General features: G+C 46.5%; 1 protein-coding gene across 2 annotated transcripts in view; it reads right to left on the bottom strand.

The window, feature by feature from the left end:
* Positions 1-10213: 10213 nt before the first annotated feature.
* Positions 10214-18091, bottom strand: part of LOC139565754 (serine/threonine-protein phosphatase 4 regulatory subunit 1-like) — a 50921-nt gene continuing 43043 nt past the window's right edge. For both annotated transcript variants that reach the window (XM_071386293.1, XM_071386300.1), the window contains exons 18-20: positions 17417-17551; positions 13188-13329; positions 10214-12423 (exon numbers count right to left, since the gene is read on the bottom strand). In XM_071386293.1, the coding sequence (XP_071242394.1) occupies positions 12278-12423; positions 13188-13329; positions 17417-17551 (423 nt within the window). In that variant the 3' untranslated portion in view covers positions 10214-12277. The remainder of the gene's footprint in view (positions 12424-13187; positions 13330-17416; positions 17552-18091) is intronic.

Raw genomic sequence — 18091 nt, 5'->3', positions numbered from 1 at the left:
GAGAGGGGAGAAAGAGGACAAAGCACAGGGTAGGGCAGTGTGAGCAGAACCAGCGGTGTCGTTTGACTTAGCAAACGAGGATCGGATGTCGTCGACCTTCTTTTCAAAATGGTTGACGAAGTCATCAGCAGAGAGGGAGGAGGGGGGAGGAGGGGGAGGAGGATTCAGGAGGGAGGAGAAGGTGGCAAAGAGCTTCCTAGGGTTAGAGGCAGATGCTTGGAATTTAGAGTGGTAGAAATTGGCTTTAGCAGCAGAGACAGAAGAGGAGAATGTAGAGAGGAGGGAGTGAAAGGATGCCAGGTCCGCAGGGAGGCGAGTTTTCCTCCATTTCCGCTCGGCTGCCCGGAGCCCTGTTCTGTGAGCTCGCAATGAGTCGTCGAGCCACGGAGCAGGAGGGGAGGACCGAGCCGGCCTGGAGGATAGGGGACATAGAGAGTCAAAGGATGCAGAAAGGGAGGAGAGGAGGGTTGAGGAGGCAGAATCAGGAGATAGGTTGGAGAAGGTTTGAGCAGAGGGAAGAGATGATAGGATGGAAGAGGAGAGAGTAGCGGGGGAGAGAGAGCGAAGGTTGGGACGGCGCGATACCATCCGAGTAGGGGCAGTGTGGGAAGTGTTGGATGAGAGCGAGAGGGAAAAGGATACAAGGTAGTGGTCGGAGACTTGGAGGGGAGTTGCAATGAGATTAGTGGAAGAACAGCATCTAGTAAAGATGAGGTCAAGCGTATTGCCTGCCTTGTGAGTAGGGGGGGAAGGTGAGAGGGTGAGGTCAAAAGAGGAGAGGAGTGGAAAGAAGGAGGCAGAGAGGAATGAGTCAAAGGTAGACGTGGGGAGGTTAAAGTCACCCAGAACTGTGAGAGGTGAGCCATCCTCAGGAAAGGAACTTATCAGGGCGTCAAGCTCATTGATGAACTCTCCAAGGGAACCTGGAGGGCGATAAATGATACATCCCTGCGCCGCCTTCTCCGATCGCCTCAACGCCACAGAGAGGAACTACGATGTGGGGAATCGTGAGCTTCTCGAGGTGAAGATGGCATTGGAGTGGAGGTACCTCCAGGTGTCCCCTGGCTGGAGGGGGCAGAACCTCCGTTCATTGTGTGGACCAACCACAAGAACCTGGTATATCTCCGCACCGCCAAGCGTCTCAATTCCAGGCAAGCTAGGTGGGCCCTGCTCTTCCGGATGTTTGTGCCCTTCACTGTACTCTCCTCAGTCCTGGAGTGGGACTCCTCCAGGCTTGCCTGCCACCCGGGCTCCCGTCGAACCCTGGCCTTTATTCTACAATGCTTTTTGTAGCCTACCATGGTCCCGGACATCTCCGCGTTGGTTGCCGCCTACATGGTCTGTGCGCAGAACAAGACACCTCGGCAAGCTCCAGCTGGTCTTCAACCACTGCCTGTCCGTCACCGTACCTGGTCTCACATATACCTGGACTTCGTCATGGGTCTTCCCCTGTCTGATGGCAACACCACCATCCTGACAGTAGTGGACCGGTTTTCCAAAGCCGCCCACTTCATTCCTCTCCCCAAGCTACCCTCTGCCAAAGAGACGGCCCAGCACGTCTTCCGGGTCTATGGACTCTCGGTGGACATGGTCTCCGACCGGGGTCCTCAGTTCTCGTCCCGCGAGCCAACCAAGACTTGGAAACAACTCTTCGCTGCCTGGTCTCCGCCAACCCCACCACCTGGAGACAGCAACTAGTGTGGTTCGAATACGCCCGCAACACCCTTCCTCGCTCTTTGTGTGTTCCGTGGGCTATCAGCCCCCGCTCTTCCCTGAGGAAGAGGTCGGCATACCTTCGGCCCAGATGTTTGTCAGCCGCTGTCGTCGTACCTGGAAGCCCGGTCGGCCCTTCTCAAGACCACCTCCAGGTATCGACGACAAGCGGACTGCCACCGGACCCCGGCATCAACTCGGGCAGAAGGTATTGCTGTCCACCTGGGAGGAGTCCCGCAAACTTTCCCCCTGGTTTATCGGCCCTTTCCCATCTCCAATGTCATTAGCCCCTCTGCTGTTTGTCTTCTGTTGCCCCGTACCATCCGTATACATCCCACTTTTCATGTGTCTAAAATCAAACTCATGTCTTACAGCCCTTTGTCTCCTGTTTCCAGGCCCTCCTCTCTCCCCCGTTTAGTCTATTCACTGCTAGACTGGTAGCTGCCTTCAGCAGAGTAAAGTTGTTTGTTTTCCATCTTTGACTGACATTAGCTAATGTAAGCTAGCTAATGTTACCAAATAAGAGTATCTCAATTTGGTAGCCATCTAGTCTACGCTTGTCTGGAAAACAGTCCATTACTAAACATTTCTTTGTTGATATAGCTAACTCCCTCTCTATTTGTGTGTTGGTAGTGTAACAGTATAACTTTAGTCCGTCCCCTCGCCCATACCCGGGCTCGAACCAGGGACCCTCTGCACACATCAACAACGGTCGCCCACGAAGCATCGTTACCCATCGCTCCACAAAGGCCACGGCCCTTGCAGAGCAAGGGGCAATACTACTTCTAGGTTTCAGAGCAAGTGACGTAACTGATTGAAACGCTAGTAGCGCGTACCCGCTAACTAGCTAGCCATTTCACATCCGTTACACTCACCCCCCTTTCAACTTCCTCCTTTTCCGCAGCAACCAGTGATCCGGGTCAACAGCATCAATGTAACAGTATAACTTTAGTACGTCCCCTCGCCCCGACCTCGGGCGCAAACCAGGGACCCTCTGCACACATCAACAACGGTCGCCCACGAAGCATCGTTACCCATCGCTCCACAAAGGCCACGGCCCTTGCAGAGCAAGGGGCAATACTACTTCTAGGTTTCAGAGCAAGTGACGTAACTGATTGAAACGCTAGTAGCGTGTACCCGCTAACTAGCTAGCCATTTCACATCCGTTACAGTAGCAATGATGCATATGTATAAATCGTCTATGGTTAGTTAGTTTGTTCTCAGCCAGTCTCAGCTGGCTAGCAATCTTGCTCCCAATAGTGACGCTAGTTTAACGAACAGCAAGCTGACAATATTGAAAGGTACATGTTTGGTATGCTTAGCTAGCCAGTCTAATAAAGATCAATACAATTAGTGGGGTGGTTCTGCTACAATGATACACACAGGCAAGGAAATTCTGTATCTAGAATCCAATCCAGGAAGAAGCCCAGACACCCCGGTATTGGAATGTAAGACAACTATAAAAAATATACTCCATTGTACAGTTTGAACAACAGTTGAACCGTGCCCCAGCATATCACCAACATTAGGGTAGTCTAGTTGAACATGCATACATGTGCACGGGCACAGAGATAACATTTACAATAATATCTAGCCTAATATAAATAAATATGGCATAACCCTCAACCCTTGCACAGTGACCAGACTATACAAATGAGCCTTGGTAGGTAGGCAGTCAGTATCTACCTACAGCCAGTGGTGTAAAGTACTTAAGTTAAAATACTTTAAAGTACTACTTAAGTTGTTTTTTGGGGTTTCTGTACTTTACTATTTATATTTTGACAACTTTTACTTCACTACATTCCTAAAGAAAATCATGTACTTTTTACTTACATTTTCACAGGAAAATTGTCAAATTCACACACTTATCAAGAGAACTTCCCTGGTCATCCCTACTGCCTCTGATCTGGCAGACTCACTAAACACAAATGCTTCATTTGTAAATTATATCTGAATTTTGGAGTGTGCCCCTGCTATCCGTCAATAAAAACATTGAAAATTGTACGGTCTGGTTTGCTTAATATAAGGAATTTGAAATGATTTATACTTTTACTTTAGATACTTATATATATTTAAAACCAAATACTTTGACTTTTACTCAAGTGGTATTTTACTGGGTGACTTTCACTTTTACTTGAGTCAATTTCTATTGAGGCATCTTTACTTTTACTCAAGTATGACAATTGAGTACTTTTTCCACCACTACCTACAGCCATGTCTGTCAGGGATGCTTCAGCAATTGTTTTATAGTAAAACCAGCTTCAGTTGTAGAGATTTACAACAGTAAATTGTTGTATTATTGTTTCTCCTCACTGTTTGCTCATAGACTTAGCTAGCTAGCTTGCTGGATATGCAATACTTGTTATTTACATCTGTTTGGAATCCTATCTTGCGTCATGCATATAATTTTGTGAGATTGAAATGTATCCAAGGTCATAATCATAACCAATGTCAACCCTCGTCAATTATGTTACATAGCTAGCTAGTAAAATGTACTGTTGCTTATGTTCCACATATTTGCTAACAAGTTACAAATGTGAGTTATGGCGCATAACAAGTCAGTAGACACCAGGTTAACTAGCTAGCCAGCTCCAGTCAGACATTTACTGGTGAACCTAGCTTTAGGTGGCTGGTTGTAACGTTATAGCTTTTTGTTTAGTAGCTAGCCTTACAAAAGAGCTCTGATTTGTAAAACCTCTTCTATTTTTAGTCATAGATATGACTACCAGTAGTTGTTTAGGTAGCTAACTAAGCTAGTTAGCAAACAGAACAATTTCCCCCCACTGTAACACAGTAGTATGTTAGCCAGTAATACACAATATGGGTTTCAGTAGATAAACTAAAAAGTTACCTAGCTAGCTAGGTGGCTTGCAGGAAAAATAACTTACTTAGCTAGGCAGCGTATTTGTCATCTGCCCTCTTGGGGCTGATATCGGCTGTAGCTGAGCTTCTAACATTAGCTAAATCCAATTCTATATTCCGGTTGAAACATGTATGGTTGAATGTCACCATGTAGCTAATAGATGCTCCGTCATTTTTATTTATTTTTATTCTATTTAACTAGGAAAGTCAGTTAAGAACAAATTCTTATTTACAATGACGGCCTACCAAAAGGCCTTCTGCTAGGACGGGGCCTGGGATTAAAAATAAAATAAAAATATAGGACAAAACACACATCACCACAAGAGACACAACACTACATAAAGAGAGACCTACGACAACAACATAGCAAGGCAGCAACACATGACAACACAGCATGGTAGCAACACAACATGACAACATGGTAGCAACAACATGGCAGCAGCACAAAACATCGTGTTGATGAGAGGAATCAGTTGAAGCCATTGCGTTTGGTCAGTTCATTCGGTTTTACCCAAAGGATTGTTGTTGGTGTCTGCCTCCTTGTTTAAAAAGTATGCATTGAGGGATGTGGGCTAGAGCACGAAGCACTGCCCATCACAACTTGTAGTCTTTCAGAGAATAAAAAAAGTGTCTGCTTGTATATATAGCAATGAATCCGCTGATAGGAACATAGCTGAAAGACGTCTAATGGCTCTATCAAACAAGGACAACCATATCTAAACCCACAAAAACGTATAGTGCAATCAGTATAACAAAAATGGCACAAAGCAAGATTACATACATTTTTTCATCTCACCCCCCTTCCTCATCAATACACTGGAAGCTATCATAGGGTGTATCATGTATCATGCGTGAAGCCCTGACCTGCCTTCCTCCTGGAAAATTATGTGTGAAACACATCTCACTGTCCTAGAAATGCCTCAGACATGATGAAAACAAGCCCAGATTCCACCAGGGTGAAATTCCCCTTTAACTTGTGGAGTAGCTGGTTTAATGTAGCTCCATATAGGGTCTGTGTGGCAGCCTGCATCTGGCCCCCCTCTGGACCGGGGACCTAGGCGGGAACTCAGCCATACCTTTGTGCAGTATGTAGGCCAGGCCTGGGCCGTACCTTTTTATTTTACAATCGTTTTGAAATGGCACTCTCACTCCTTCCTGTAGGAGAGAGTGATACTAAACAGAGTCCACCGCAGGGAGCTAGTGTACACCGATGCCTCGCTAAAAGGGAATGTGTGTAGTGTTCAGAGGCATGGCAGCGAGCGGACGCTGTAGCCCCCCATAGAGTGGCAAGCACATCAATGTGCTGGGGCTCAGGGAGGTTCGCCAGGCACTCCAACAGCTACTGCCCTACTTGGAGGGGAAGCATGTCCTGGTCAGATCAGACAACACCACGGCAGTGGCGTATATTATTCATCGAGGGAACTGAGATCCGAGCCATTTTGTGGAGGTGCCGTGGGGCTCTTGTTGTGAGCTCAGACCCGCTTAACGTTGCTGCGGGCAGCACACATTCCCGGGGTCTTGAACTGGGTAGTGGACATGCTTTCGAGAAATGGCTCGCTGGAGGGGGACTGGAGTAGACCCTCAGGTGGTGTTACAGCTGTCGGAAAGGTTCGGGAGAGCGCAGGTGGACCTGTTTGCATCTCAGGAGAACAGTCATTGTCCTAGCTCGTTCTCGATGTCGGACTCTTCAGGCCCTCTGTGTTTGGATGCCCTCGCTCATGATTGGCTGGCAACGACACTTTATGCATTCCCACCATTTCCCCTGATCACAGCTATGCTAGACAGGGTCAGTTTTAAGGGCCACCGGCTACTCCTGATAACCCCATACTGGCCGAGCTGACCATGTTGTCCCTCCTCTCTGGGACCCCATGGCAGCTGCCACAGAGACCCGACCTGCTCTCTCAGGCTCGGGGGACGCTCTGGCATCTGGACCTCTGCCACCTCCAGCTTTGGGCTTGAGAGGCGTCAAATGGGCAAGTCTAGGCATTCAGGACAATGTGGTGAACACGTTGCAGAATGCCAGGCTTTTCTCCACCAATACGCCATTAAAGTGGGCATATTCTGTACTTGGTGTGAGGGTCATAATGTTGCCCCCAATACGTGTGATATACAAACGGTTTTACACTTTTTACAATCACTGCTTGATGTGGGCCGAGCAGCATCTACTTTGAGAGTGTATTTGGCTGCAATTTCGGCTTGCCATGACAATGGTCCGGAGGGACACATGGGTAGCCACCCATTGCTCTCCAAGATTATGAAGAGAATTAGACATCTGCTTCCAGCGAAGGCCCGTTCGGTGCCAAACTGGAACCTTGATGTGGTGCTGTCAGCACTTGCTAAGCCACCCTTCGAGCCCCTGGGTTTAGCGTTTTTGAAGCACCTATCCATGAAGGTGGCATTCCTGTCGGCTATTATGTCTACTTAGAGGGCTGGTGAACTTCATGCTATTTCAGTGAGCGCTGAATGTTTTCCAAATGGGTACAGACAAGGGGAGTGTTATCCTCCGGCCTAACCAGAGTTCTGGGGAAGAGCCTATCGAAACAGAGACTCTCACATTGGATTGAGGACACTATTACTACAGCATTTAATTTGGTATTGTGATACCATGTTGGAGTGTTCCAATATAGTGCGACATAACGAAGGTTACGTATGTTACCATGGGCATTGGAGCTCTCCAATCCTCTTGCCTGATCTATGGTGCCTCAAAGTTACTCCCATTCTTCTCTGCAGATCCTCAAGCTCTGTCAGATTTGGATTGGGAGTGTCGCTGCACAACTATTTTCAGATCTTTCCAGAGACGTTGGATCGGGTTCAAGTCTGGGCTTTGGCTGGGCCACTCAAGGACATTTAGAGACTTGTCCCGAAGCCACTCCTGCGTTGTCTTGGCTGTGTGCTTAGGGTCATTGTCCCGTTGGAAGGTGAACCTTCGCCCCAGTCTGAGGTCCTGAGCGCTATGGAGGAGGTTTTCAACATCCTCAACTCAACCAGTGGTGTATGGGCTTTTTAGGCGTGCACTGATGCTACCCTGTGATATGCAGTGCCCACTTTGTCAAAGGCAGGGACACAAAATATTTATCTTGTCCATTCCCAGCGTGCCTCTCCAGGATGCTGACAGGATCTGCAGAGAAGATGTAATGTAACAAAATGTGGAAAAAGGGCAGGGGTCTGAATACTTTCCAAATGCACTGTATGCACAAATGTGGACACTATTTCAGCCAGACCTGTTGCTGATAGGTGTATACAATCGCGCACACTGCCATGCAATCTCTATAGACAAACATTGGCAGTAGAATGGCCTTACTGAAGAGTTCAGTGACTTTCAATGTGGCATTGTGATCAGATGCCACCTTTCCAACAAGTCAGTTTCTGCTCAGCTAGAGCAGCCCTGGTCAACTGAAAGTGCTGTTATTGTGAAGTGGAAACGTATATGAGCTACAAAGGCTCAGGTGCGAAGTGGTAGGCCACACAAGCTCACAGAATGGGACCGCCGAGTGCTGAAGCAGGTAGCGTGTAAAACTTGTCTTTCCTCTGTTGCAACACTCACTGAGTTCCAAACTGCCTCTGGAAGCAAAGTCAGCACAAGAACTGTTCGTTGGGAGCTTCATGTAATGGGTTACCATGGCCGAGTAGTCACACACAAGCGTGAGATCACCATGCGCAATGTCAAGCGTCGGCTGGAGTGGTGTAAAGCTTACCGCCATTGGACTCTGGGGCAGTGGAAACGCGCTCTCTGGAGTGATGAATCACCCTTCACCATCTGACAGTCCGACGGACTAATCTGGGTTTGCGGATGCCAGGAGAACGCTACCTGCCGCAATGCACAGTGCCAACTGTAAAGTTTGTGGAGGAAAAGTGGCCCGGCGCTGTTTTTCATGGTTCGGGCTAGGTCGTTTAGTTCTAGTGAAGGGAAATATTAACGCTACAGCATACAATGACATTCTAGACAATTCTGTGCTTTCAACTTCATGGCAACAGTATGGGGAAGGCCCTTTCCTGTTTCAGCATGACAATGCCACGTGCACAAAGTGAGGTCCATACAGAAATGGTTTGTCGAGATCGGTGTGTAGGAACTTGACAGCCCTGACCTCAACCACATCGAACCCCTTTGGGATGAATTGGAATGCCGACTGCAAGCCAGGCCTAATCGCCCAACATCCGAGCCCAACCTCACGAATGCTGTGGCTGAATGGAAATAAGTACCCGCAGTAATGTTCCAACATCTAGTGGAAAGCCTTCCCAGAAGAGTGGAGGCTGTTATAGCAGCAAAGGGGGATCAACTCTATAGTAATGCCCATGATTTTGGAATGAGATGTTCAATGAGCAGGTGTCCACATACTTTTGGTTATGTAGTGTATTTAACCCCTTTTTTGGGCAGAAACAAAACTACATTCATACTTCCATTCGGTTTTTTTTACCAGTACGGGTTACCTTCAGACGAGTACCTTGACACTTGTGGTGGTCGTAGAGCAAAACAATCTCCTCTTTCCATCGCGTGATCATAATAGTTTTTTAGGCCAAACCGTTCGGATGCTACAGACGTTTACGTGAGATGACCAATCTGCGGGATGTCTCGTGGTCTGGCAAACACTGTTGTAGCTCTGCCACCTTTCAACGGCTGATGCTGAAGTGCGACACTGGCGGATTGAGACCCATGCAATGCTCTCTAAATTTAAACTGGCAGATTTTTGATGGGGATAAAAAAAAAAAGTAAGTTACTTAGAGGTGATAATTTTTCAACGCTCTGATTGGCCAAAGTGGCCAAGCCTCTGATTCGCATCCACAGTTCGCACACAGCCTACAGTTCATAATTCTCACCACCACCAGGGAAGAAACCACAATTTCTCTAGGCTGCTATCCATAGGCTATTTATCTGGTTTGTCATTCTATAATTCTTTCATATGATTTTTGTAGTAATTACATATATTTGTTTGAATACATTTTACAGAAATAGTTTTAGCAGCTCCAATAAAGTGAGGGAGCGCCGCGGCAGCACTACAGGCGTTACCATTTCTCCCGAAAGTGGAAGGACTGTTCTGGCACGCTGCATGAAACGGAGGCGTGCTTCACCTGCACGGACAGTGGCAGAGGCTGACGATCTATTATCAAAGGTCTGAGGAGGCGCACAGCGTGGTATCAGGGTTCTTGTTATCCGGGATCATTGGGGACATCCCAACTCAGACGTTACCTAGAATACGTTCTCATTTGTGTCCTTAGAAAAAATAAATAATAATGATAACATCGGGAAGATTGCACAAGTGGTAGCAAAGCAGCCAAATGTGTATAGTTGAAGACAGTGCAACGTTTTTTTGTCACCAGAGCGGTTTAGAACGCGTTGGTACGTTCCACTTTACCAGCATACAGAAAGAAGTATAGAGAGGGTTCCTGCAGATACAGCAAGAATGCCTTGAATTGCAAGCCGCAATCACAACCTTCATCCATTTTCCATTTTGTGGATGCGCAACAATAACACAGCCTCATAGTTGAAAAATATCTCATGTTTTAAGGTCAGAACATAGGCCTACTTTTTGCGTTTTATATTCTATAAAAAATCTGTGTTGCAGGTGTGACAGAATGCTGTGACTCATTTGTTGGTTTTCCAATGTTAGTTTGGAGTCAGGCTACACATTCCACATCTTGATTTTTCTGATTTATATTATCATTTTAATTACAGAATACTAAAAATAACAATACATAAAACGTCTTTAAAAGAAACCATTGAATATTACAAAGGTTGTGAATTGCAAAGTTAGGATATAAAATCTTTGAACAATGGTACATAATTGAAAATAAAAATACATTTCATAAAATGCATATATTAACAGTTCTACCACATTAAAAAAAACAAGATGGGCACAAATTGCAGACAGATGAGATGAGTTAGGTAGGCTACTGCGATAGCGCAGTGAACTATTCCATAACATGGAAGAGAGACGTGTGATGCACGCCACACCAAAATCAGTTTTAAGTTCTCAAGTCGTGTCTATGGTCAAAAATCAGTTGCCATGAACACAGAAAAAAAAAAAAAGAGATTCAAACTACTACAAAAGTGACTTGGTGACTGCTCCCATTATATTCACACTCATGTCTCTACAGAAACCCCTAAAACTGGCCTTGGGTCCTCAAAAAAACTGGCTCCATTGGTTGAGCTATACAATGCTTGCCAATGTTTGGAAGTTACTTCTTCTCGAACGTACATAGCGGTCAGAGCATCTTGGAACACAAACCCTGGGTGCACAACCAGGGCACACAACCATTCCTATACTGTACAATTGTGGTCAGTGGTCCGACTTACCGAAAAAGCTACCATTTGACCATAAATCTGCTATCATGGTGTCGACCAAAATGGGATTGGAATCCACAATGTGGAAGTGGATAAGGGGGAGCGCTTTTCACAGGGCTTTAACCTTTTCGACCATTGAAAAAAACACATGCATAACCAACATTGTGCTATCAATCTCCAATTCTCTTTTTCTGTTTCTTCTTTCTACAAGTCATTTGGGATGCAGCCAAGGACTTGCAAGTCCAGCTGACACCAAAGGCTTTTTCAGGGACAGCAACCTTATATAATGTACAGATTGTGATGCATTGTGTAAGCATTTTTCTCATGTCTGTCCATACATTATATTTATATCGGCAACATTGTAAAACATTGCACCCAATTCTAAAAGCCCCAAACTCCAGTTCCACGACAAAACTGGCCCAAGTCATGTCCGGACAGAGGTATTTCATTGGTCTCTGCCAAAAATGGGAGATAGGTACACATTATTGGCATGGCAAACACAGAGGGGGAAGAAGCCATGAGTTCATTATGATCTTTTGTTCTGCCAATAAAGTGTCCAATATGACTTAGGAGTGCCGAGTGATGCAGTTGTTCCTTCTCCTGAGCAGTAGTGGTTACAGTGGCCCATGAAGACAAGATGAAGAGAGAGGAAGAAAGAGAGATAAACCGAGATGAGTCAAAAGGACCTGAGAGAGCCGCCTGGACACGGAGGGGTGGAGGTGAAGCGACGATGGGACAAGAGCCGAGCCGCGCAGTGGGTTGATTTCCACCTGGGATCCAACGCCATTTTGCAGTGGCTGGTTTAGCTTAACTAGTTGCCGTTTTCAGACCGAGTCCCCCTGAGTTTAAGCGCACATCAGAATAATCAGGTTGTCAGTTGTCATTTTGTAGTCGTTTAGAAATCCAGAGAAAAGCGGGAAATAGAAATCAAACACACAATTATCACAAATGTACTATTAGCTTTGGAGAGAGAGAATGCTTGTCGGGTTTAGCGACAAGTGGTCTGTGATTACAGGGTCTCAGTCTTAGGATGCTAATGTGGGTAGGAGGAGAATTTGAGTCCCGGAAGAGGTGTCACACTGTTTGCTACTACAGTGGGCTCCATCTAGCCCCCCATCCCCAAGTCCTGTTCACTGTTCTCTAATGGGAGGAGTCCCAGAGATTAGAGTGCTTGTTTCACATGATGTGTATGTGCAAACACTTGGGTATGTGCATCTGTACGTGTGTGTGTGTGTTGGTGAGCATGCATTTATGTATGATACATGTCAGTATTCACATGAGTGTACATGTATGATTGTGTGTGTATGTTTGAGAGAGAGAACATGAATGATTGTATGTATGTGAGTATATGCATGTATGCTTGAGTGGTATCAGTGCTGCTGGTGATAGTTGTTTTGTGCGTGCGGAGCTGGCTGGCTGGGTCTAGATCAAGGCAGCCGTGTCCATAAGGGCCATGTTGGGATCCTGGCTGGCAAAGAAGCGTACGTCTCGGTCCTTGTCCGCCTGCAGGGCCATCACAGTCTCCTCCAGCTCGTCTGAGTAGGCACTGCCTGGCTCTTTAAAGTACGCTGCAGAGAGAGCAAAGTAAAGTCAACATTTATTTAAAGTGCATTTTACATGCGTCACAACCCTAGAAATAGAATGAATAGAACGTGTGCCCCCATTCAATTCAAATCAATGAGGCCATAATAAGTGGACCGGTGGGGAGTAATATTTCTATGGTCACAACACACTTTACATAATTAAAAAGGAATATAAGAACGTAGGAAAATTGGGAAATATGAAAAGAAAAAAGGGGAACAATGAGGGAAAACATTACCAACAAAATGAAGGGAGCAAATAGTCCACAGAAGAGAGAGAGGGAAAACAATATTCTAAGTTGTATGCTCGTTTGGATAATGGAAAATACTGCATCACACATTTTGGGAGGAGCCAAAACACCACTATGCCACGAGAGATACATTTGTTGCACTGGGAAAGACAACGTACTACAACTATAGTACACCAACTGTCATCAGTGTCCAATTTAGCCATCTTTAGCTTATACCCAGGAGTTTGTCAAGCAATAGCTTGAACGAGTGCCATTGTTTTTTATATAGCCAATGCTTAAAAATGTACAAGACATATTCCCTCTCGACGGCAAATAAATATGTATTTTATTCTTGGGTGCATAGAGGGCCCAGTCTGCTTTGGGGTGAAGTTTTACCTAGGTACAGATCTAGGATTAGCTCTCCATCCCCCAGTCCTAACTGAACCATTAGTTGGGAAAATGCTTAACTGACCACATATCAGCATCTAGGGGCAACTTCATCCTACACCACCCAGTCTTTACCTTTCTCCATTACACTCTGACGCAGTGCTTTGGCCACCAGCACACGGACGTTGGCGACTGGGTCCGACGATAGGCTGAGTAGACTGGGGAGGAGGTGCTGGGCAAACTGGTCCATTGGCATACAGTCCTCTTCCACTATGGCCTGGGGAACACAGCGGAGAATGAGTTAATACAAACCAACTTAAATAGCGAGACAAGACAGATGACACATGGAGAGCAGGGTTGTATTCATTAGGGAATGCTAAATAATTTGTTTGACTATTTTCCAATGGAAAACAATATTAGAGTTTCTTATTGGACTACTCTAGGTCAGGGCTCTCCAACCCTGTTTCTGGAGAGCTACCATCCTGTAGGTTCACACTCCAACCCTGATCTACCACATCTGATTATAATAATTAACTGGTTGAAACGCTGAACCAGGTTAGTTACAACTGGGGTTGGAACGAAAACCTACAGGACGGTAGCTCTCCAGGAACAGGGTTGGACACCCCTGCTCTAGGTAGTCCCTTCCTTTTGCAGTCAGTTTATTTCCATTTGGTGCCTAATGAACATGACCCAGCAGTCAACAATGGCCATACAATCTTCACACCTGCATTCTTTCAGAATAGTGCTATGGCAGGCACTGCTGACGCAATTTCACCCCCAAAAAAATCTGAACGCAGCAGCTATTGGAAATGGTGTTTGTACAACATCCGGCGCCGAAACGAGATGGCCGCCTCGCTTCGCGTTCCTTGGAAAATATGCAGTATTTTGTTTTTTTATGTGTTATTTCTTACATCGGTACCCCAGGTAATCTTAGGTTTCATTACATACAGTCGGGAGGAACTACTGAATATACGATTAACGTCAACTCATCATCGTTCCTACCAGGAATATGACTCTCCCGAAACGGATCCAGTGTTTTGCCTTCCACCCAATACAATGGATCTGATCCCAGCCGGCGACCCTGTGCGACGCCGTAAAAGGGGCAAACGAGGCGGTCTCCTGGTCAGGCTTCGGAGACGGGCACATCGCGCTCCACTCCCTAGCATACTACTCGCCAATGTCCAGTCTCTTGACAATAAGGTTGATGAAATCCGAGCACGGGTAGCATTCCAGAGAGACATCAGGGATTGCAACGTGCTCTGCTTCACGGAAACATGGCTAACTCAAGAGACGCTAACGGAGTCGGTGCAGCCAGCTGGTTTCTTCATGCATCGCGCCGACAGAAACAAACATCTTTCTGGTAAGAAGAGGGGCGGGGGGGTATGCCTTATGATTAACGAGACGTGGTGTGATCATCATAACAACACACAGGAACTCAAGTCATTCTGTTCACCTGATCTAGAACTCCTCACAATCAAATGTCGACCGCATTATCTACCAAGGGAATTCTCCTCAATCATAATCACAGCCGTATATATTCCCCCCCAAGCAGACACATCGATGGCCCTGAACGAACTTTATCTGACTCTTTGTAAACTGGAAACCACACACCCTGAGGCTGCATTCATCGTAGCTGGGGATTTTAACAAGGCTAATCTAAAAACAAAACTCCCTAAATTCTATCAGCATATCGATTGTGCTACCAGGGCTGGAAAAACCCTAGATCATTGTTATACTAATTTCCGCGACGCATATAAGGCCCTCCCCCGCCCCCCTTTCGGAAAAGCTGACCACGACTCCATTTTGTTGATTCCAGCCTACAAACAGAAACTAAAACAACAAGCTCCCGCGCTCAGGTCTGTTCAACGCTGGTCCGACCAATCTGATTCCACGCTTCAAGACTGCTTCGATCACGCGGATTGGAATATGTTCCGCATTGCGTCCAACAACAATATTGACGAATATGCTGATTCGGTGAGCGAGTTCATTAGGAAGTGCATTGACGATGTCGTACCCACAGCAACGATTAAAACATTCCCAAACCAGAAACCGTGGATTGACGGCAGCATTCGCGTGAAACTGAAAGCGCGAACCACTGCTTTTAACCAGGGCAAGGTGACCGGAAGCATGACCGAATACAAACAGTGTAGCTATTCTCTCCGCAAGGCAATCAAACAGGCTAAGTCCCAGTACAGAGACAAAATCGAGTCGCAATTCAACAGCTCAGACACAAGAGGTATGTGGCAGGGTCTACAGTCAATCACGGATTACAAAAAGAAAACCAGCCCCGTCGCGGACCAGGATGTCTTGCTCCCAGACAGGCTAAACAACTTTTTTGCCCGCTTTGAGGACAATACAGTGCCACTGACACGGCCCCCTACCAAAACCTGCGGGCTCTCCTTCACTGCAGCCGAGGTGAGTAAAACATTTAAACGTGTTAACCCTCGCAAGGCTGCAGGCCCAGACGGCATTCCCAGCCGCGTCCTCAGAGCATGCGCAGACCAGCTGGCTGGTGTGTTTACAGACATATTCAATCAATCCTTATCCCAGTCTGCTGTTCCCACATGCTTCAAGAGGGCCACCATTGTTCCTGTTCCCAAGAAAGCTAAGGTAACTGAGCTAAACGACTACCGCCCCGTAGCACTCACTTCCGTCATCATGAAGTGCTTTGAGAGACTAGTCAAGGACCATATCACCTCCACCCTACCGGACACCCTAGACCCACTCCAATTTGCTTACCGACCCAATAGGTCCACAGACGACGCAATCGCAACCACACTGCACACTGCCCTAACCCATCTGGACAAGAGGAATACCCATGTGAGAATGCTGTTCATCGATTACAGCTCAGCATTTAACACCATAGTACCCTCCAAACTCGTCATCAAGCTCGAGACCCTGGGTCTCGACCCCGCCCTGTGCAACTGGGTCCTGGACTTCCTGACGGGCCGCCCCCAGGTGGTGAGGGTAGGTAACAACATCTCCACCCCGCTGATCCTCAACACTGGGGCCCCACAAGGGTGCGTTCTGAGCCCTCTCCTGTACTCCCTGTTCACCCACGACTGCGTGGCCATGCACGCCTCCAACTCAATCATCAAGTTTGCGGATGACACTACAGTGGTAGGCTTGATTACCAACAACGACGAGACGGCCTACAGGGAGGAGGTGAGGGCCCTCGGAGTGTGGTGTCAGGAAAATAACCTCACACTCAACGTCAACAAAACAAAGGAGATGATTGTGGACTTCAGGAAACAGCAGAGGGAGCACCCCCCTATCCACATCGACGGGTCAGTAGTGGAGAAGGTGGAAAGTTTTAAGTTCCTCGGTGTACACATCACGGACAAACTGAATTGGTCCACCCACACAGACAGCGTCGTGAAGGCGCAGCAGCGCCTCTTCAACCTCAGGAGGCTGAAGAAATTCGGCTTGTCACCAAAAGCACTCACAAACTTCTACAGATGCACAATCGAGAGCATCCTGTCGGGCTGTATCACCGCCTGGTACGGCAACTGCTCCGCACACAACCGTAAGGCTCTCCAGAGGGTAGTGAGGTCTGCAGAACGCATCACCGGGGGCAAACTACCTGCCCTCCAGGACACCTACACCACCCGATGTCACAGGAAGGCCATAAAGATCATCAAGGACAACAACCACCCAAGCCACTGCCTGTTCACCCCGCTATCATCCAGAAGGCGAGGTCAGTACAGGTGCATCAAAGCAGGGACCGAGAGACTGAAAAACAGCTTCTATCTCAAGGCCATCAGACTGTTAAACAGCCACCACTAACATTTAGCGGCCGCTGCCAACATACTGACTCAACTCCAGCCACTTTAAAAATGGGAATTGATGGAAATTATGTAAAAATGTACCACTAGCCACTTTAAACAATGCCACTTAATATAATGTTTACATACCCTACATTACCCATCTCATATGTATATACTGTACTCTATATCATCTACTGCATCTTGCCATCTTTATGTAATACATGTACCACTAGCCACTTTAAACTATGCCACTTTATGTTTACATACCCTACAGTACTCATCTCATATGTATATACCGTACTCTATACCATCTACTGCATCTTGCCTATGCCGTTCTGTACCACCACTCATTCATATATCTTTATGTACATATTCTTTATCCCTTTACACTTGTGTGTGTATAAGGTAGTAGTTGTGGAATTGTTAGGTTAGATTACTTGTTGGTTATTACTGCATTGTCGGAACTAGAAGCACAAGCATTTCGCTACACTCGCATTAACATCTGCTAACCATGTGTATGTGACTAATAAAATTTGATTTGATTTGATTTACAGATGTTCATATATTGACATTTTGTGAACAAAACATTGTCCTGACCTGGCAGATAAAGGCAAAGGCCTGGCGGCCCACCCACTTGGGACAGTGGCAGAAGCGGACGATGAGCTCGTTGATGAAGTTCAGGCCCAGGTCATGGGCTCCACATGCATACATCTTCTGTAAGATCTCCACCACCTAGGATGGACGAGACAAGGATGAGACAGAGGCTGCGTCCCAAATGGCACCTTATTCCCTATACAGTACACTACTTTTGACCAGAGGCTAATGGGCCCTGGTCAAAAGTACTGCATTATAGACGGGTTGGTTGTTTAGCAACAAAACCGACGCGTGTGCAACTATGGGGCAACACAGACAGGGTTGGCTTAGATTGTTGACAATATGTAAACTATATTTTGTCTATTGAAAACATAAATACATTTGCACAATGAGCACTTGTCTCTCGAATACATCATTAGTTATTGGTTAACTAGCCAGCGAATGTTGGCCATTTTAGCATAGGTATGACATCAGTCAAAATACCTCAAAACAAGGCATGGTATCAAGAACAAGATAAAACGAACTGAAACAAGCCACCACCGATTCCCCACATGGCAGCTTCTTCTCATTGTTGCTAGTTATCTGGCCATCCAGAATCACAACAACACATGTCCGCTATCCCGTCTATAGGGAATACTCGGGTGCCATTTGGGACACAAGCAACGTTTTGGTGCTTTC

This window comes from Salvelinus alpinus, chromosome 2 (assembly GCF_045679555.1).
Source record: "Salvelinus alpinus chromosome 2, SLU_Salpinus.1, whole genome shotgun sequence".
NCBI classification, from domain to species: Eukaryota; Metazoa; Chordata; class Actinopteri; order Salmoniformes; family Salmonidae; genus Salvelinus; species Salvelinus alpinus.
Note: the sequence above shows the minus strand (reverse complement) of the source record. Positions and strands in the feature narration are given on the sequence as shown.